The sequence below is a fragment of the Rhinatrema bivittatum genome, chromosome 5, assembly GCF_901001135.1.
Source record: "Rhinatrema bivittatum chromosome 5, aRhiBiv1.1, whole genome shotgun sequence".
Taxonomy (NCBI): domain Eukaryota; kingdom Metazoa; phylum Chordata; class Amphibia; order Gymnophiona; family Rhinatrematidae; genus Rhinatrema; species Rhinatrema bivittatum.
Genome location: NC_042619.1, coordinates 207,678,379 through 207,695,260, shown reverse-complemented (window position 1 = coordinate 207,695,260; position 16,882 = coordinate 207,678,379). Strand labels below are relative to the sequence as shown.

The window sequence follows — 16,882 nt, the reverse complement described above, 5'->3', positions numbered from 1 at the left end:
GCGGAGGCGGAGTCCCATCGGCCGCGGTTGAAGCTCTTCATTTTCCTCCAAGTCGCGCTGCAGTCTTCTTTTCTTCGGGCCGATGCCGAGCGCACTAGCGTGGCCTCTTCTTGCCGCGCACGCACCCGATACTCTCCACTTCCTCTTCCGGGCCGCGGGGGGGGGGGGGGGCGTGTGTGTGCGTGTGTGTGTGTGAGATTGCATGTATGTGAATGATTGAGAGCCTGTACATGTGAAAGAGAGTATGTCTGTGATTCAGAGCCTGCCTGTGAGAGAGAGAGAGAGCATGAATGTAAGTTTACCATTGGGAACCTGTATGTGTAAGTTTGAGATTGCAAACCTGTTTGGGTGAAAGAGTATGTGTGTATATGATTGAGATCCTTTGTGTGTGAGAGAAATCATGTGTATGTATGATTAAGAGCCTGTGTGTATAAGTAAGAGAGAGATCATGTGTGTCTGTGTGTGATTGAGAGCTGATTTAGGTGAGGGAGCATGTGAGTATGTGATTGAGAGCCTGTGTGTAAATGAGAGAAAGAGAGGACATGTTTGTAAGCATGTGAATGAGAGTCTGTGTGTGAGAGAAAAAGACAGCATGTATTTATGTGATTGAAAGCCTGTGTGTGTGTGTAAGCGTGAAAAGATAGACAGCATGTGTGTAAATGTGTAATTAAGAGCCTATATAAGTGAGAGAGAAAAACATGTGTATATGTGAGTACTGAGAGCATGTGTGTATAGGTGTGTCATTGAGAGCCAGTGTGAGAGAGAGCGCTGGTATGTGACTGAGAGAGGAGAAAGTTCCAAGCAAACCACCCCGCCTCCTGCTAATTCAGAACAATCTCAGGACACCTGGATATCAAACGTTCCCAGGTATGCAGAGCAAAAAAAATTTTGTATCCTTATTATTTTTCATTACTGGGTCTTTGTGTCTATTTTGAAATATTTTGTTGGTATCTGGAAATGTTTTTTATGAGTTTTTAATTAGTGGATATTCCACTCATCAGCTGTTTCGAAATATGTTCTTTTTGTTAGTACAGTTTTACTGCTGATGATTTTATATTTCTTGATTTGTTTAATAAGGATGGGTGATGTTTCTTTTTTCCTTTGTTGCACTGCATACAGAGACTCTGGCTTGTTGCAGTTTCCAATTCAGTTTTTTCTGCATGCTTCTTGTTATGCGTTTTGGTCTCTTTATTCTATGTTAGGTGAGGGACAGCATGTGATTCAGGTGAGGTTTTCTGCTGGCGTGTAGTTTCTGTGTAGGACTCTATAGCAGCCTGGCTTAGTCCGTTTTCCTAATAGGAGATGTATTGGTGTCTTAAGGCCTGGTGTAATATTTTCAGAGACTTATTGTACTTTAAAAGTGTGATCTTACATAAAATGCACACATTTACTTGTATTTAGTTTTAAACATATTGTATGGCTCTCATGGAATTACATTTTAAAATATGTGGCGTTTATGGCTCTCTCAGCCAAAAAGGTTCCTGACCCCTGCTATACTGGGTATGCTCCGTTAAATCTATTCTGGATAAGCTCGTTTAAATAACCAAGTTTTTAGATACTTTTTAAATTTAATCATACAAGGTTCAAGACGCAGGTTGGGAGGCAGGGAGTTCCAGAGGGCGGGGCCAGCAATTGAAAAGGCACAGTTGTGTGTGGAGGAGAGATAGGCTAATTTCAGTGATGGCACAAGTAGGGTGCCTTTGTTGGCAGTTTTTGTGGGTCGAGTGGACTGGGGAGAGTTGAAAGGGATGTCTAGCCATTTGGAGTTGTGGGCATGTATGGATCTGTGTACTATGGTTAATGTTTTGTAGTGAATGCAGGAGAGGATAGGGAGCCAGTGTAGGTCTCTAAGGATGGGGGTGATATGTTCGTGTTTACAGGTATTTGTGATAAATCCAATGGCTCGCAGTGCACAGCAGCTTTGCTAGCTGCATATATTTACTTTGATCTGAATGAGGTGCAAGTCTGCAGAAATCTATTTTTAGGCCTTAAACGATTGGGTTGAGGGGTCTGGGTCAACTGGGGGGGGGGGGGGGGGGGGGAAGTACAGGCTGAAGAATCAGAGGGGTCTGGATGACCTCGAAATAGACTGGGCAAACTGGTGGACTAATGATAAAACTGGGAATGTCCTTCACGTACTCATGTTTTAAAATCCACTTATAGGACTGTACAGGGGTAAAAAATTCATTTTGTTTTTCGGTTCATTTTCGGGAGGTTTCTTCCCCATGAGTTTCATTTTGTTTAATGATTGATTCATTTCTTTCGTTCAAAAAAAAAAAAAAGAATCAAACAGTAAAAAATACAAAAACATAAAAAGGAAATGGGGCCTCTGGATACCACCACCCAAAACTCCCACCTGGAAAAATGCCATGGCCAGGATCACCCCAGGCCCCCACTTACCTGCTCCGGTGGGGATCTGCTGGTGAGGCCCAGGCCAAAGAGTCAGCTTTGCATAGGCCAAGGCAACGGTACTTCACCACAACCTCGGCCTAGGTTCTACGCAAGCCAAGGCTTGCAGGCCTGGTCTTCATGCTTCGACCTAGGCCAGACCTAGGCCCAATGCTGCAGCCTAGGACAGGGCCCCAAGTCCAGGCCTGATGCCAGGGCTCAACCTGGAGACTGGGTCCCAACATCTAGGCCTCTGCAGGGCCAGGGATGGGCCCAGGTCCAATGCCATGGCCCAGCCCGGAGATCAGGTCCCGGTGCCAGGGCCCAACCCTTAGGCCAGGTCCCGACAAATGGGCTTCAGCCTAGGCCAGGGACTGGGCTCAGCCTAGGGTCTCCATTGAGGAGGATGCACCGGAGTTAATTTACTACAGCGTGACCCCAGCAGATGGTGTCATAAGAAGAAAGAAGAGAGAAGACCTAAGAAGAGGACCTCCGAGGCCTGGGCTTCAGGACTGGACTTGACCCTAGTCCAAGGCCCAGACATCTGGACCCAGTGTCGGGCCTGGGTCCGGGCCATGGCTTCAGCACGCAAGGGAGGTGAAATAATGTAATTTTTGTGCAGCGACGCATCGCAGCCTTCCCCAGTTCCCTCTCAGTCTGCTCAAATTAAGGAGCGGATTGGAAGGGAACTTCCCTATGCCCCTGCCCAAGCTCCCTCCCTCTTCCCCTGTCCCCCCTGACCCCCTTAAAACAGCCTACCTTTTTCTTTTCTTTGTTTCAGAACTTACGCCAGTTCCTGAGCTGGCATAAATTGCACGTGCCAGCACGCCTCTGGCGTGCGATCCCCCGACACAGCGGCAAATGGCTGCTGTGCCGGCCGCCTCCAGCTCTGCCCCTCCCGGCTCTCCGGACCGCTCTTCCCTGCCTCCGGACCACCTCTTTGCGAGGCTCTGTTCTTGTGCGCCCCTTCTAAAATGTATGTGGCGTATGTTGAAAAATCTACCCCTTAGATTGTAAGCCTTCTAGGGATAGGGGAAATATCTATATATAATGACAGTGTTTGCTGCCTGCCAGTTAGAAATGCTACAGGAAGCAGCACCACTAAATAAAGAGTGTAAATAAAGATTATATTAAATTTATACATCCAACTTATTACTCGGCAATGCAATCTGAATAATCTGCTTTGAAGTACTGAAAAGCGGAATATAAATTAAATAAAAAAATTAGTATTGGTGATTTATAGATTTTCTGTGTATAATAAAAACTGAACACCTAGTCGAAGGTGGGTGTTAAACTTTTATCCTTTAACCCACTCATGGGATATAGCAGCTGTGGAGACCATACCAAGTTATTTCCCATGGTCCCGACCAAGCCTAATTTGCATATGATGTGCTTTCATTTACATTTGGCTAAGGAAGAATTTTCTCACTTAAACCTGTTTACTGTACTGAAGGAGCATTTTAACGAGCATATTTAAGACTTTAATGCATGAAACTCTATTTGTATTGTGAACAAAAGGCTCTTACTATGCACGTTAATGTTTAATGCACAGGCCTCTAAATCTGAGTCAAATATTCACAGATCTGGGCTAGAATTCACACATCTCACTACAGAATAACTTATATAAGAGTGCTCTTTGCACAGATCTAGTAGCTGTGTATTGATCCTGGAGTAAACTGGAGTGCTGGGTTAAGCACAGAGAATCCATGATTGTGAAGATGTGAATGGAAGGTAAACAGGAAGTAAATTGGACCTTATCTGCCATCACAGTCTCTGTTACTCTGTTTCTGATTTGATCGATGTATGAATTATCCAGAGACATTGTGCATGAGTTATTGAGAGCATACGGGCCTTTCTTCAGTTGTAACCTATAGATTTGAATTCAAGTTAATGGTGATTGTACTAAGTGGAGATATAAACTGCTTTGTTCAATGTATGCATGTTTTTAAGAAACATTTAACAAGGGTGTTTTGAATATCTAAATTGGATATTATGAGGCATTTTTTCTTGAGTTTCAAGGGAAAGCAAGGCACAAATAAACAGTTGATTGACTGATGTAAAAATGCAGCTACTGTTAGCCTCATAGTTTTTTCCCCAAGAAAGGAAGAATTATTGTCCTGTTTAAATTTTACAGTGGGATGCAGACTTCATGCAAGCCAAGGAAGCAGTAGGAGACTTAATTTATTAGAGGAAATTTATTAGATTGATTTGCCAGTAATAAGTGGGATGTATAAGCTTAATACAATCTTTATTTGCACACTTTATTTAGTGACGCTGCTTCCTGTAGCATTTCCAGCAGGCTGGCAACAAACACTGTCATTACATGTTGTTTTGTTAATTAATGCCATCTTATCTGAAGAACTGCTGTAGTGTTAGCATGTAGGGTTGTTGAGATTATTTTTGTGCTCCATGCATATTTCCTTTTGAAATCATTAAGGGTGATGTGGTCTTGTCTGTATTCCTTTGAAGCAAAAATAGCTTTTTTTCCCCCAGCAGTTAACATTTATTTTGAATCCCTGTCTTGGCAAGCTTCAGTTGGTAACTTTGATCCTGTTTGCTGTGTTCAGGCTGTTTATGTAGCCTGTAAATGGTGGGAATCATTAATTTGTTCCCTTGAAGTAAACCAGCTGCCTATGCTGAGCTCTGAAGGGCAGGGGCCGGGGGAGGGGGGCAGGAGGGAGAGGCTTAGACGAGCAGGCAGAGCCAGACTGGATGCAACACTAATGGCAGAGTTGCATATTCTGAGAATTCTCTCGTCCTTGTTTCCACCTGCATTTTGACCCTGTAATGGGTGAAGGCCGCAGTATCATCGATGCAGTTTATACATAATTCTTATAAGAAAAATTCTGCGTTAACACAATTTTTCCAGTCTTTACCTAATAAAGCAGATTCAGATTTAACATAGGTCAGTCTAATTAAAAAAACAACAAAAAAAACCAAAACAGACTCTAGCAATGACTATGCAACAGAATATTGTGTGGCCTGCACTCTATGCCAGTGGGCCTCAAATTAGGGAGCGACCTCCCAGCAGGTCATGAAATGTATCATGGATTGGGGGAAGGTGTGCAATGTTTGTTTGCTTCGATATAACTTTAATTGCAGAAGATAACATTTTCCACAGACAAACTCAAAGGCAAGGGGTCATCATTTGACGCGGAGGGAAGGGAAACTCTCAGGAAAGATCATGGGAAAATCCTTTTTCACAGAAAGGTTGGTAGCGGATTCTTGGAACAGACTTTGAGCGGAGATTACAGGAGCCACAACAAAAGACAGGCATGCACGGGATAGATACAAAGGGATATTAGTGGCAGGATAGGAAAGGGAGAAGACCACCGATAGAATAAGTTGGCTGGTACAAGTGGGCGGACTGGGTGGACCAAGTGCTCCTTATCTGCCAACATCTATGTTTATCCCAATGGATTCTTTCATCTAACATTTTACGTGAAGTAATCCTAGTATATATTAGTCACTGCAGAACTCGAAATAATACTTCTCTTGACTCCCTTTTGTGTGATCTCTTCACAAGAGTCATCATTGGTTGCTACCATTATGTTCCCATTTTTTTCAATTAGAGCGAGTGTTATTGTGATATTCTCTTGCAACGACCCTTTGGGATTATCACGATGAGGCCCTCGACCGGAACCCTGTGAGCTAGGACAGGAAAGGTAGCAGAGGGAGGGGAGGCTCCGTCTCTGAACAGCTCCTCCACTGAGGTTGCTGGAATGGCAGCCCCCTGCTGCTTATAAAAGCAGCCTGTGGCTGCTCTAGGTGTGGCATTTTTGGTTAGGAGTTAGATTAGGAGGCTTGTCCTTGAATTGTTCCTCTGTTTTGGTTCTGGGTTTCACAGCCTGGGCCAGGGCCTGCCTGGGTGCTGGTTCTGCATTTGATTAAGATTTTGGATGTTTTTGCCTTTTGGATGTTTCTCCTTTGAGAGCCCTGATACCCCTGGATGGAGGAATTCAGGGTTCTCTCAACTAGGTTAGATCAGGAGTAGAGAAGATTCAAATGGTGAGCCACTGCAGGAAGATTCCAGATTTTCTACCTTTGTGTGAATATTTTATCTAAGTTCCCAGGAGGAAGTTTTTGGCCACCCTTCCTGCCTGAAGGAAGGGTGGCCAAAAAACCTCTATCCGTATAGAGCTGCAGTTTTCCTTGCTATCGAACTTTTCCTATTGAGACAACTGAAGAAGTAAAAGCTAAATTTCTATTCTGAGGATACCCAAGGGAGTCTTCACCATGGAGAGAGGCAGTTAGGGTAGACTGTGTGCAGAGACTGTAATTCTTTTGCCGATCAATATTTTTGGAAGGGATTTTTCATCCCATCTAAGGATGCCATGCCTGCCTATTTATTTATTTTTTATTTTAAATATTTTAAATTTGTACCATCCCAAGTTCTGGGCAGCTTACAAGAATTATGTACATAAATAATTATAAAATAAAATATATAAAATTATAAACTATATAAAACATAAGAAAAAATTAAAAATACAACCAGAATGTCATCAACTTAACACTAATGACTCTAAACAACAAATAAGGTACATAAAGCAATCAAGGTATTTCTGCCTAAACATACCACGATTACAAACAAGTATTACAACAGTGGTCAGTTATATGTAAGTTTGAATAGATGCGTCTTCAGATCTTTTTTTTACTATCTTTAGATTAGACTGTTTTCTAATAACTAATGCTAGTTGGTTCCGAAGTAACGCCCCTGCTATAGAAAGCATGCAATCTCTGGTTTCCAATAAGTGGACAAGCTTGTGACTTGGGTTGTCAAGTAGGCATTGACCTTCTGACCTTAAATTTCTGACTGGCCTATATAACTTCAACATAAGGGCAATCATTGTTTAATGAATTAGATATGATAGTTAAGGTCTTAAACTGAATACGTGTTGAAAAGGTAACCAATGCAGCGACTTTAGAACTGGGATAATATGTTCAAATCTAGTGGTACCAGAAATAATTCTAGCAGCTGAGTTTTAAATGGCCTTGATTACTTTTATCGTTTACTGTGGTAATCCCAGGAACAGAGAGCTGTAATAGTCCAAGCATGGAAGAATCAGTGTTTGTACTACCAGCTTAAAACCTTCAGGATCCAAGTAAGGCTTTAAACACTGTAATGTTGTAAGCTTCCAGTAGGTTTTTTTGGACCAATAGTTTAGAATGCTGTTTAAGATTAAGATTAGAATCTATGATAAATCCTAAATTTTTAGTGTGAGAATTTATTGGAATGGAACTATCCTGGAAATTAAAAACAGCAGGAAATGGATTTTCTGTTTTCCTACCGAGAGAAATAATCTCAGTTTTTTATAGGATAAGAAAAGTCTATTGTGAGTTAACCAACTTTTTAATAGTTGAAAAATGACATGCTAGAAGATTAAGCGTGGAGAGTATCTCAGAATAGCAGGGAGAGAGGAACTGTATGTCATCATCATAAATATAATAGGAGACCCCAAGTTTAGAGAAGATTAAAGGTAGTAGGTAGATGTTAAATAGAATGGCCGAGAGTGATGATCTTCTGGTATCTCGGTATTCAGAGAATACCATTTTAACCTGTTGTGTTCTATCTTCAAGAAAGGAAACAAACCATTTGCGGTCAACACCACCAGTTCAAGATAGACCATTAGGTAACTTTGTCCTTGGTCAAATCCACAAAGTAATGTATCAAAGTTGGATCTTAATGAATTCGGTGCTGTGTTTTTCCTAAATCAGTACAGGTAGTCATCATCCAATACATGGTTTCCATTAAAAAAGTCACAAAGTTGTTTTAATACTATCCCTTCGATTAGCTTAGCTGGAAGGGGCAGAGATGAGATTGGTCTGTAATTATTAAAATATCCTCATTTGGCTTCTTAAGGAGTTGGCGAATAGAAGCTTTTTTTAAAATAGGTGAGAGAGCCTGCAGTAGGAGTATATTTACCATTTTTATTAATGGTCCCGAGATGTCTTCAGTTAGAATTTTCATAATAGCAGTGCTACAAGGATATGGGAGACAAGTTGTAAGGTTCATATTTTATACTGCTGAAATAATTTCAATTGTACTGACTTCTTCAAAGGTGGACCTTTTTAATTCATTAGAGCCTTGCAATAAAACACTAAGTTTTGGGAGAATTACCAAGGGAGCTCTGAGCTCTGAAATCTTATTTTGAAAAAAGCTTGCAAAACTATCTGGTAAAAAATTGGCCAAGTTAATCTGCGGGGAAGATCCAGGATTAGTTAATCTATTTACTGTAAAAAATAGTTCTTTCAAATTATTGATAGCAGATTGAATAGAAGTGCTAATATGTTTTTTATTAGCATTGATAACTCGTTCTCTGTAAGAGTTGAAGGTATCACTGTAAGACAATTTATTTATGTCAGATGGACATTTGCGCTGTCTTCTTTCAGCTTTCCAAAGAATGGCTTTATATATTTTTAAATCGGTAGAAAAGTATAGAGCTATTCTTGTTCTGGAGAAATGATAAGATTTAACAGGTGCCATTTCATTTAAAGAAAACAGTAATTAATCATGCCACACATTAACAAAGTCAGATGTAGCTTATAAATCAAAAGCATTGATTCGGGGGTCCAAATCTCCCTAAGTTTATCCGTATCAATAGAACCCCATCTATGGGCTGTTTCTGGCATAGCATTGTGAGAAAAGTTAACCTGGGACACAGAAATATGAAAAGATAGTAAAAAAAATAAAAAGATCATTCTATAATGTTTCCTTTCCTAAAATTGTAGAAGAGTCAAGTAAAGTCATTCTATTACTAATGAAAGCAAAATCTAGAGCATGCGCCAGATTGTGGGTAGGGCCTTCAACTTTCTGCTGTAAGAAAGTTCTCATAAGAGGGCGATAACGTAAAATCATCGACATGTAAGTTAAAATCACCTAGTACTAAAACATTAATAAGCTCTTGTTTAACTTCTAATAGAAAGTCTATCACAGGTGCATAATTGTGATTCAGTTGGCCCAGGGGACAAGAAAAAAGGCAAATACCCCGATCCTTATTTTTGACAAAAAGGACCTTGTGTAGCACCGTAATATCAAGCTGGCAGACGTTAAGCTTGAGATGGTTTTTAGTAATACTCAATAAGCCACCACCTCTTTTAATCTGACTAGGTTTAGAAAAATACTGATACCCAGATGATCAAAGTTTATTTGAAATAACAATATCGGAATCTAGTAACCAAGACTGTAATACAGAGTAAATCAAGATGAGAATCAACAATTAAATCACGATAAGAACATAAGAATATGCCATACTGGATCAGACCAAGGGTCCATCAAGCCCAGCATCCTGTTTCCAACAGTGGCCAATCCAGGCCATAAGAACCTGGCAAGTACCCAAAAACTAAGTCTATTCCATGTTACCGTTGCTAGTATTAGCAGTGGCTATTTTCATAGTTAACTTAATTAATGGCAGGTAATGGACTTCTCCAAGAACTTATCTAATCCTTTTTTAAAGACAGCTATACTAACTGCGCTAACCACAACCTCTGGCAACAAATTCCAGAGTTTAATTGTGCGTTGAGTGAAAAAGAACTTTCTCTAATTAGTTTTAAATGTACCACATGCTAACTTCATGGAGTGCCCCTAGTCTTTCTATTATTCGAAAGAGTAAAAATCTGATTCACATCTACCCGTTCTAGACCTCTCATGATTTTAAACACCTCTATCATATCCCCCCTCAGCCATCTCTTCTCCAAGCTGAAAAGTCCTAACCTCTTTAGTCTTCCTCATAGGGGAGCTGTTCCATTCCCTTTATCATTTTGGTAGCCCTTCTCTGTACCTTCTCCATCGCAATTATATCTTTTTTGAGATGCGGCGACTAGAATTGTACACAATATTCAAGGTGCGGTCTCACCATGGAGCGATACAGAGGCATTATGACATTTTCCATTTTATTCACCATTCCCTTTCTAATAATTCCCAACATTCTGTTTGCTTTGTTGACTGCCACAGCACACTGAACTGACGATTTCAACGTGTTATCCACTATGACGCCTAGATCTCTTTCTTGGGTAGTAGAACCTAATATGGAACCTAACATTGTGTAACTATAGCATGGGTTATTTTTCCCTATATGTCTCACCTTGCACTTGTCCACATTAAATTTCATCTGCCATTTAGATGCCCAATTTTCCAGCCTCACAAGGTCTTCCTGCAATTTCACAATCTGCTTGTGATTTAACTACTCTGAACAATTTGTATCATTTGGAATTGATTACCTCACTCGTCGTATTTCTTTCCAGATCATTTATAATATATTGAAAAGTAAGGGGTCCCAGTACAGATCCCTGAGGCACTCCACTGCCCACTCCCTTCCACTGAGAAAATTGACCATTTAATCCTACTCTCTGTTTCCTGTCTTTTAGCCAGCTTGCAATCCACAAAAGGACATCGCCACCTATCCCATGACTTTTTACTTTTCCTAGAAGCCTCTCATGAGGAACTTTGTCAAATGCCTCTGAATATCCAAGGTACACTACATATCTACCGGTTCACCTTTATCCACATGTTTATTAACTCCTTCAAAAAAGTGAAGCAGATTTGTCAGGCAAGACTTTCCTTGGGTAAAGCCATGCTGACTTTGTTCCATTAAACCATGTCTTTCTATATGTTCTGTGATTTTGATGTTTAGAACACTTCCACTATTTTTTCCTGGCACTGAAGTCAGGCTAACCGGTCTGTAATTTCCAGGATCTCCCCTGGAGCCCTTTTTAAATATGGGGGTTACATTAGCTATCTTCCAGTCTTCAGGTACAATGGATGATTTTAATGTTAGGTTACACATTTTTACTAATAGGTCTGAAATTTAATTTTTTAGTTCCTTCAGAACTCTGGGGTGTATACCATCCGGTCCAGGTGATTTACTACTCTTCAGTTTATCAATCAGGTCTACCACATCTTCTAGGTTCAATTTTGTTTCTGATAGAGAGAGCAGTAATAAGGCAGATCAGCAAGATACAAGTGAGAAGTAAAAAATATGATCTATTTTAAAGTCTTGCATGTAACAAGATAAGAGCCACGAAACCAATATAATTTAGTCAAGGGACCGTATCATCCCTGGCCTGTGATTACTGGGAATCTTTGTTTGGGTGTCTTGCATTATGCCGGCTGACTCAGCAAAGAGAAAGCTTAAGGTTACCTTAAAACAGAGGGAAAAAAAAGCCAGACGTGCCCAAATCCAAACCCAGGCCACTCGATGGATTACATGCAGGGGGGCCACAAAAGGTTAAACACCTTTCTTGCCCCTTCGGAGCACTCCAAGGCACGTGCTTTTTCCAGCGAACTGCACCTCCGGCGTTGCCATGGGTAGTATAAAGGCCCTGGTTATGATGTCATCAAGGGGCAGGACTAAGTGATTTGACCATGGAAGGAGGTGTATGACCCCAGAGGGGTCAGCTTATACAGCTGTATTTGAATAATAATAACAAGGATCATAAGCTCATTGGTCCTTCTCCCTGTCACAATTTTAAGCTTTGAGGTAGTCCAGGCAGGCAAGTGTGTTTCAGGCTATACTAGCAGAGATGTTTGGTTTTAGGGATGTGCAGAGGCAAAATTTTTGTTTGTTTTGTTTATTCACATCATAGGTCACCTCCATTCATGTGGCTCATTAATAATGAAAAACAAAAAATGGTTTATTCATTTTTTCATTTTCCATTAAAGCCAATGGGGGAAAAATGCAGCCTATTTTGACCTCCAGGAACTGTGTACAACAGAGAAGGCACGCTGATCAGCTCACAGGGACTGTGTGTAACAGAGCAGGCACACTGATCACCTGACTAGGACCCATGTGCAATAGAGCAAGCATGCTGCTCAGCTCACAAGGACTATGTGTAAAAGAGCAGGTGCATCGATCACCTGACAGGGACAATTTGTAACAGAGCAGGACCACTGATCACCTGTCAAGGACCATGTACAACAGAGTAAGCACGCTGCTCAGCCCACAAGGACTATGTGTAACAGAGCAGGTGCATTGATCACCTGACAGGGACTATGTGTAACAGAGCAAGCATGCTGTCAGATCACAGTTACTATGTCTAACAAAGCAGGCATATAGATCATCTCACAGGAAGACCTTGTGAGACTGGAAAATTGGGCATCCAAGTGGCTGATGAACTTTAATGTGGATAAGTGTAAGGTGATGCATATAGGGAAAAATAACCCATGCTATAATTACACAATGTTGGGTTCCATATTAGGTGCTACAACCCAAGAAAGAGATCTAGGTGTCATAGTGAATAGCACATTGAAATTGTCAGTTCAGTGTGCTGCGGCAGTCAAAAAAGCAAACAGAATGTTGGGAATTATTAGAAAGGGAATGGTGAATAAAACGGAAAATGTCATAATGCCTCTGTATCGCTTCATGGTGAGACCGCACCTTGAATACTGTGTACAATTCTGGTCGCCGCATCTCAAAAAAGATATAATTGCGATGGAGAAGGTACAGAGAAGGGCTACCAAAATGATAAGGGGAATGGAACAGCTCCCCTATGAGGAAAGACTAAAGATGTTAGGACTTTTCAGCTTGGAGACGAGACGGCTGAGGGGGGATAAGATAGAGGTGTTTAAAATCATGAGAGGTCTAGAACGGGTAGATGTGAATCTGTTATTTACTCTTTCGGATAGTAGAAAGACTAGGGGGCACTCCATGAAGTTAGCATGGGGCACATTTAAAACTAATCGGAGAAAGTTCTTTTTTATTCAATGCACAATTAAACTCTGGAATTTGTTGCCAGAGGATGTGGTTAGTGCAGTTAGTATAGCGGTGTTTAAAAAAGGATTGGATAAGTTCTTGGAGGAGAAGTTCATTACCTGCTATTAAGTTCACTTAGAGAATAGCCACTGCCATTAGCAATGGTAACATGGAATAGACTTAGTTTTTGGGTACTTGCCAGGTTCTTATGGCCTGGATTGGCCACTGTTGGAAACAGGATGCTGGGCTTGATGGACCCTTGGTCTGACCCAGTATGGCATTTTCTTATGTTCTTATGGACTGTGTGTAACAGAGTGGGCACAGTAATCAGCTCACATGGGCTGCTTGTAATAGAGCAGATATGCTGATCACCTGACAGGGACTGTGCGTAATGGAGCAGGCACACTGCTCAGTTCACAGGGATTGTGTGTAACAGAGCAGACACAATGATCAGCTCACAGGCTGTGTTTAACAGCCGGTACACTGATCACCTGACAGGGACTGTGTATAACAGAGAGGTCATGCTGATCACCTGACAGGGACTGTGTGCACAGAGCAGGCACACTAATCAGTTCACAGGACTGTGTGTAACAGAGTGGGTATGTTGATCACCTTGCAAGATGTAACAGAGCAGGCAAATTGATCAGCTCACATGGGCTGCATGTAACTGAGCGGGCAAATTGATCAGCACACAGGGACTGGATGTAACAGAGCGGGCATGCTGATCAGCTCACAGGGACTGTGTGTAAGAGAACAGCACGCTGATCATCTCACAGGGACTGTGTGTAAGAGAGCAGCACGCTGATCAGCTCAGGGACTATGTGTCACAGAGAGGGCATGCTGATCAGTTCACAGGGACTGTGTGTAAGAGAGCGGCACACTGATCAGCTCAGGGACTGTGTGTCACAGAGGGCATTCTGATCAGCTCACAGGGACTGTGTGTAAGAAAGCAGCACGCTGATCATCTCACAGGGACTGTGTGTAAGAGAGCAGCACGCTGATCAGCTCAGGGACTATGTGTCATAGAGAGGGCATGCTGATCAGCTCACAGGGACTATGTGTAACAGAGCGGGCATGCTGATCAGCTCATAGTAATTATAACACTGGAATCTGTTTATTGCATTTGTTCTGCTTTCTTTGTCCATGTGATATCTGATTAGGAAAGTCATAAAGCAACATTTTTTTTTTATTTTACAGATAAATGCACAAGTAATTTGAAATTTCTAGTGTATCTGCATGTTCTCTTGTCTGTAAAGCTGAACAAAATGTACTTTATGTAGCTGAACACATTTGAAGGAACTGATAGAGGGGAGTAGTTGAGTGTCCACAAGTTAAATTCAGGAAATAATGTTAAAAAAATGATTAAAATATGCATTAGAAAAGAACATCACTGTCTTACACTTGGGAAGCATATTAATTTTTGATTGGAAATACCCAAATTAAACAGCTAGAAAAAAAGAAATTGATGTAGAAAATCTTGATTTTGAGTAAGACTACTATAAGTGAAAAAATAAAAATAAATCATATTTAAATATATACAGCATGCCTATGCATATATGCCAAATACAGAAATATGTGTAAAGAAAGTATGGCTAAATACAAATGGAACATCATAAGACCCAGAGCCCAAGCCATAACAAATTTAGGCAAAAGCAATGCAAGCAGATGCCAGTGAAGTATAATTTGGGAAGTATGCAGACATCATTCAAGCTCTTTGTGCTGCATTTTATGAAACAATTCAGGTCTTCTGACTGCACAAAAGGATTCCAGCACAAAGAGTTTAATTATTTCCTCTTACTTGATTCAGTTCTTGACAGTTTGCCTCCTACACGCCAGAAGGAGACGATAAGCACGTTACTCCTGTGGATCCAGCAAGCGGAAAGCAAGCTCTCCCTGCCTCAGGTTACTGTCACGGAGCTGGGAGTCATGGAGCGCAGACTCAGGGAGCTCAAGGTATGTGGCACCTTCCCCCTCCTCGCTCGATTCTTTGCAAATAGTTATTATTTTTAGTTGGATGCTGTAATACAGCAGATCACCTCATAACCATGTCTGCAGCGTTAGCACCACTGGTGCAGACGTATCCTCTTGAAGAAATTGCAGATAGTTTGAGTGCCTGCATTGAGATTTCTTTTCTGGGTGGGAGCATGGTGGCTGAATTCTGGAGGAGCAATGTATGAACACAAGACTACGGTAACGTGTAGGAAAGCAAGTTACTCCATTTCACTTGGAGAGTAGCCATATTGTTCCTGGGCAAAGCAGTAATCTCTGTAAATTGTGAGTTCTTTTAAAAGAGGCAAGAAGGACGATTTGGTCCATGTGCTTTTGAGATCGCACAGGCATCTTTTGAGGGTCAGGTGGGGAGTGTCAGCGGTAAGGGAAGATGGCGGCGGGAGGGGGGGCTAACAGGTAGAAAAAATGAAGGAGGGGTTTTGAATGCTTAGTTGTATGAAACTAGAGGGGAAAACATGGCTTCATCTGGCTTCTAAGAAGGCTGGTGTGACCTGCACGGAACGGCCATGGTTACAACCCTAATATCAACGAGCACAAGGAGGCCAGATGATTCCAATGGCCTCACTAGTTTTGACAGCAGGGTGGATTATTACGAATCTTGGTGATAAGATAGCAAGGGTGGAGGACCTGGAAGCTGTCTTGTGAGAATCAAAAAAAAGAAGACGACGAGGCCTGGAATACCCTCCCAGTAGAGGTGCTGGAAGCCAGCGCTGGAAAGAGAATGCCACATGCTTGGGACAGATATAGAGAAGTGAAAGATATGGGAGGGAATTGGTATTGGTTTAAGTCTGGGAATTTATTAATCCACCCACAGTGTAGAGCAGAGGTTCCCAAACCTGTCCTGGGGGACCCCCAGCCAATCGGGTTTTGAGGATATCCACACTGAATATGCAGGAGAGAAAATTTGCATCCTAGAGAGGCTGTGCATGCAAATTCTTTCTCGAGCATGTTCAGTGTGGATATCCTGAAAACTCGACTGGCTGGGGGGTCCTCCAGGACAGGTTTGTAAACCACTGGGTAGAGAATTGGAGAGAGAGAACTGAACTGACTGGTCTTTATCTGCCGTTATATTCTAGGTTATTAAGGGCCTGACTTACAAAGGTTTTTTCCCCCCATTGGTCAGAATGAAAAATATTAGATCTCAAAAGCTCACATAGTAGCAGATCTTTCTGGTTGGTCTTTAAAAAAAAAATCACAACCTACCAAGATCCTATTTGGCTCAAGAATAAGAAGATGAGAGATACTGAATCAGGATTAATGCTCTCTTCTCTTGTGAATAAAGATGAGTTATGCTATAATGTATGAAGCTTTGCACTGTATCATCTTCAGAAAGATTCCCTTCCTATTGGTAGATGGACATTAACTTTAACAAGATTGCAGCATGTATTATTAATGTATACTATAAATAATAGAATTGTATCTGTCAAATTATTAATTATGGCATTTGAAATTATTAAACTATACTAATATATTTAGTTAATAAAATTAAAGAATTAATTGTTAGAATTAATCATATTATGAAATGAACTTACTATTTCATTTAAAGCATTATTCCTGCTGAATTTAAAATATTTAGTTACGTTTTTCTGTCATATAGAGTCCAATTTTATAACTGCCTGTGAAGGACTGAGCTCAGTATGTACAACTCCAGGCAAAATTTTCAAAGTGGATTTATCCCACTCTGAAAATTGGTGTGATCAGGTGTACCTTAGCATGGCATTGGCTTACATATTCACCCATGCTAGAGAGCAGGTGTAAATGTCCATGTGAACATGTGCATGCATACTTTATGAAAC

General features: G+C 41.2%; 1 protein-coding gene across 1 annotated transcript in view; it reads left to right on the top strand.

The window, feature by feature from the left end:
- DMD (dystrophin) overlaps window positions 1–16,882 on the top strand; it is a 3,148,630-nt gene that overhangs the window by 1,401,633 nt on the left and 1,730,115 nt on the right. Inside the window, exon 22 of the mRNA XM_029603105.1 lies at window positions 14,884–15,029. Coding sequence (XP_029458965.1) covers window positions 14,884–15,029 — 146 coding nt within the window. The remainder of the gene's footprint in view (window positions 1–14,883; window positions 15,030–16,882) is intronic.